Source organism: Trichechus manatus, unplaced genomic scaffold (genome assembly GCF_000243295.1).
Source record: "Trichechus manatus latirostris isolate Lorelei unplaced genomic scaffold, TriManLat1.0 scaffold00029, whole genome shotgun sequence".
Classification (NCBI taxonomy): Eukaryota; Metazoa; Chordata; class Mammalia; order Sirenia; family Trichechidae; genus Trichechus; species Trichechus manatus.
The window spans coordinates 11,533,698-11,537,503 of record NW_004443965.1 but is presented as its reverse complement, the minus strand read 5'-3'; the positions used below and the strand labels follow the sequence as shown (position 1 = coordinate 11,537,503).

The 3,806-nt window shown below is 41.9% G+C and overlaps 1 protein-coding gene across 1 annotated transcript in view; it reads right to left on the bottom strand.

Annotated features, from left to right (window-relative positions):
- Positions 1-1,112: 1,112 nt before the first annotated feature.
- ZNF366 (zinc finger protein 366) overlaps positions 1,113-3,806 on the bottom strand; it is a 76,809-nt gene continuing 74,115 nt past the window's right edge. The window contains exon 5 of the mRNA XM_004374506.1: positions 1,113-2,462. Within this exon, the coding sequence (XP_004374563.1) occupies positions 1,930-2,462 (533 nt within the window). The 3' untranslated portion in view covers positions 1,113-1,929. The remainder of the gene's footprint in view (positions 2,463-3,806) is intronic.

Genomic DNA, 3,806 nt, shown 5'->3' with positions numbered 1-3,806 from the left:
CACAGAAAAAGCTGGCATCCAGCAGTCAAACATGGACAGGTCTTCGAAAAGAATGTGCTGGGAACTCTGGAAGGAGAGGGAGCAAAATAGCAAACAGTCCCGAGCACTACAAATAAGAGTTGAAACTACCAGCCAAGAGGCAGTTTTTACATAAACACAGATAGTACCAGAAGGGTCACTGCTTATGGTTGGTCATATGTGCACAGTGCCACGTCAGTTCTGCTTACTCAACACAGTGCCTAAGGAAGGCTCTCCTGCTACGCCCAACACAACTAGTAAAGTCATCTTCATTCACTGGAATCGTGGTTCAAGCATTTGGGAAAAAATAGTCACTACAGGTCTACTTTGCATTTTCAAACATATTAAATGACCATAAACATAGGCATCATCTTCTAGTACAAAAAGTGTTTCTATACAAAGTATGTGTGTGTGTGAACTCTGTGTGTGTCTAGGGGTTCTACAGAGCTACTTACAGAACTAGGCTAGCAGTGTGATTATGCGGGCTCCTGTTCTCTGCCTTAATGAGTCTGAAGCCAGGAGCAGGAATATTTATGGAGTCCCTGGGAAAGGGTCCTGGGGTCCATAGGAATGGGTAAGTGGTATTTTAGCCCAATCAATCTTTCTGAACCCTGGCTGCATGTAAGAATCCCGTGGGATGATTTGGAAAATATTGATGCTGGATTAATTCAATCAGAACCCCTGGCTGTGAGGCCTGGGCACTGGCGCTTATTAAAAGCTCCTCCCCACTCCAAAAAAAAAAAAAAAAAAAAAAAAAAAAACCACCACCACCCAGTTGCTGTCTAGTCAATTCTGACTTCTGGCAATGCCATGTGTGCCAGAGTAGAACTGTGCTCCCTTGGGGTTTTCAGTGGTTGATTATTCGGAAATAGATCACCAGGCCTTTCTTTCAAAAGGCTCCCCAGGTTATTCTAAATTGCAGCCAGGATTGAGAACACAGCCCAGTGTCTCACTTATTAGTGATAAGCCGGTGATTATTGTAAAATCCAAAATAAGTCAGAGTTTAGATTTCAGGGAGAACTTCCTCCCAGCAACAGCACTGAGGTGAAATCTACTATTCACCTGGGGGCACTTCTTCCTGAAGTCATTTTACAGGGTATAAGGCCTTGGTGCAAGGCAGCAACGGTCTCCAGGAGGGGCCTCTGCTGGGGCTGCCAGAAAGGGGTCAAGTCTGAGGAACCAGAACCCCTGAGCACTCCTGGGTCATCTGAAAGTATGTATCAAATGCCCCACCTGATGAAGGTAGTTGAAGTGAAACAAGACACAGGCAAGAATCTAAATATTGCTGGTTTTTCCTTAGTCAAAATTATTCATATTTTCCTGAAATTTTATCTCGTATCTATAGGAACAACTTGAGACCATCCTTCTCTGATAACTCACCCTTCTGTGTCATTTCTGGTACTTTTGATTTTTTAAGAAAAGTTCTTTTTATATACACAACTACTAATGTTTTAATCTATCTGAAAAAATATGATAGCTTTCATGAATTCGACAACTGTCACTAAATAGTTTTTAATAAGGTAACACGTGAAGCACCGTATTTTTGCAACTAGTAAGAAATCTGCCATGTATTGCATGTTAGTCAAAGGAAAACAGAATTTCTAAAAGCACCTCAGAGTCAGCTTACAACTAGATATCTAGGTAAATATGTACAGTTTATTATACTGGAGTGATAATAGATGCATAAAATAACACCGAAGAAGATCCTTCTCGTGTGTTACAAGTATTAAGGGTCCAGTGAATGACCTGAGAAGCATTTGCATTACCTTGGACTGTCCCTACTCACTCAGTCTGAGCCATTTGTCAAGATTTGCACCATCTGCCCGTCCCCAGCAAATTACAGTTCATGCAGAAAGCTATATTTGAACCGCCTAGTTCTCATTTTCCAAATGTAATTTTAAAACTATCCACTTAGATACCTAAAAGCATTGCTTGTTTTTCCATTTTCCTCTCCAGTAATTCTTTTAAGCTTTCATCTCTGTGCCTGAAGTATAAGTAATCAGAAAAAGAAGGGCCCCGCCGGGTGCTCTGAAAAGCCCTGAGGCTTAGGCGCTCATCTGGGAGAGCAGACTCTCTCTCCTGACCACCCTCTGCACCAAGATTGTCTTTGCTCTTCTCCTCCAGCTCTTCTTTCTGCACTTCCTCCTTCTCCTGGCAGGGTTCACTGAGAGCCCTCGTGGCCTGCTCAGGTTTTCTGGATAGATCCTGGGGCGAGCAGAGCTGCTTGTTCTGGGGGGTGAGGCCTGGGCTGTACAGCTCCACCTCGTAGCAGTTCTCCTCTTCCTCCTCCTCATGGCAGGAGCTTTCCCTGGCGCTCTCCCCATCAGACTGAAACACTGGCCTCTTCACCCGAGGCTTCTGGGAAAGGTCAAAGGGCTCCTCCTGTTCCAGACTCCTCAGGACACCTGCCGTCTGAGCCAGGCCAAGTCTTCCCCTTCCAAAACCTACAAGAGCAAAGGAGGAAAAACAATGAAAATGGGTTATTGGGTAGTACCCAAGGCCATTTAGTGTGTTTTGATTTTGAGACAGGAGGGATTGGCCAGACTGGGGAGGGTTAAAGCTTCAGGGACTACTAAAGCTTTGAAACCCACACCCCTTTCACTGGAAGGAGCAAATGGCTGTTTTTCAGACAGACCAGTTTGATCCGGTATCTTGGGCATGTGCTTTGCACAGGGGACCACCGACCGGTGACCTTTTTCTAGAGACATGAGTTCCCAACGAGACTTAAACCAGCGTCTGGGAGAACTGCACATGTGCAACATCCCAGAATAAGTGACGCCAACTAACCCAACAGCTTTAGCGATGAGTTCCATCTTGAATTACCTCTTGCGCGCGCACCTAACACAGCCTTTTCCCAGAAACCCACACCCCTTTCATGAATAAGGGTGAAACCATTTCCCACCTAGAAACTTTTATAAGCCTTGTAAACCCTTTATTCCTAGAGACAAAGGCTAGTGTTGCTCTGTCCCCCTTTGTCTTCGCTCACGAGCTACTTTTGCTTAATAAAGCTTTGTTTGTGCAGAAAACTTGAGCTTCCTCTGATCATTCTTGGTCAGTAGAAGGCAAGAACCTCATAGGGGCTGCCCAGGTTGGGCAGAAGACCCCAGCAACAATTTTACATTTTAAAAATAGATAATTCACAGTAAGGGTGTAGAGCTATGGGCATTGTCATAGATGGTGTCTAAATTGGCACAAACCCTTTAAGATGAATTTGGCAACATGCACCAAAAGTCTTTTTTTTTTTAATAAGCATAACTTTAACTTAGCAATTTCACTTCTGAGGATTTACACTATGAAAATAGTCAGGTGCAAACATTGCATGCATACGGTTGTTCATGGCTGTAGTGTTTATTATAGTGAACACACAGAAATCAATTGATGTACTTATTTAAAAATAGATGTTTGGTTAAATAAATTATGGTACAGCCATACAATTAACTATGTGTAGTGATGTAAATACCTACTAATGATCATAAAAAGGTATTCTCTTCTTAAGTAAAAAAACTATTTATAAGGTAGACCCAATTTTACCTATCGATCGATCGATCGATCATGTATCTACCTACCTACCTATCTATTTATCTTTTTTTTAAAAAAAAAAAAAAAAACCCTGGAAGGGTGTATGCCAAAATATCACAAATAATTAATTCTGAGGTGATTTTCACATTTTTATTTTCACTTCTAATGTATTCCTTATTTTATTTTTTTTTACAGTAAACAAATATTTTCCCATCAGAAAAAATAATGCAATAATATTTTAATCTTGAAAACAAGAGGTTAAACTTGGC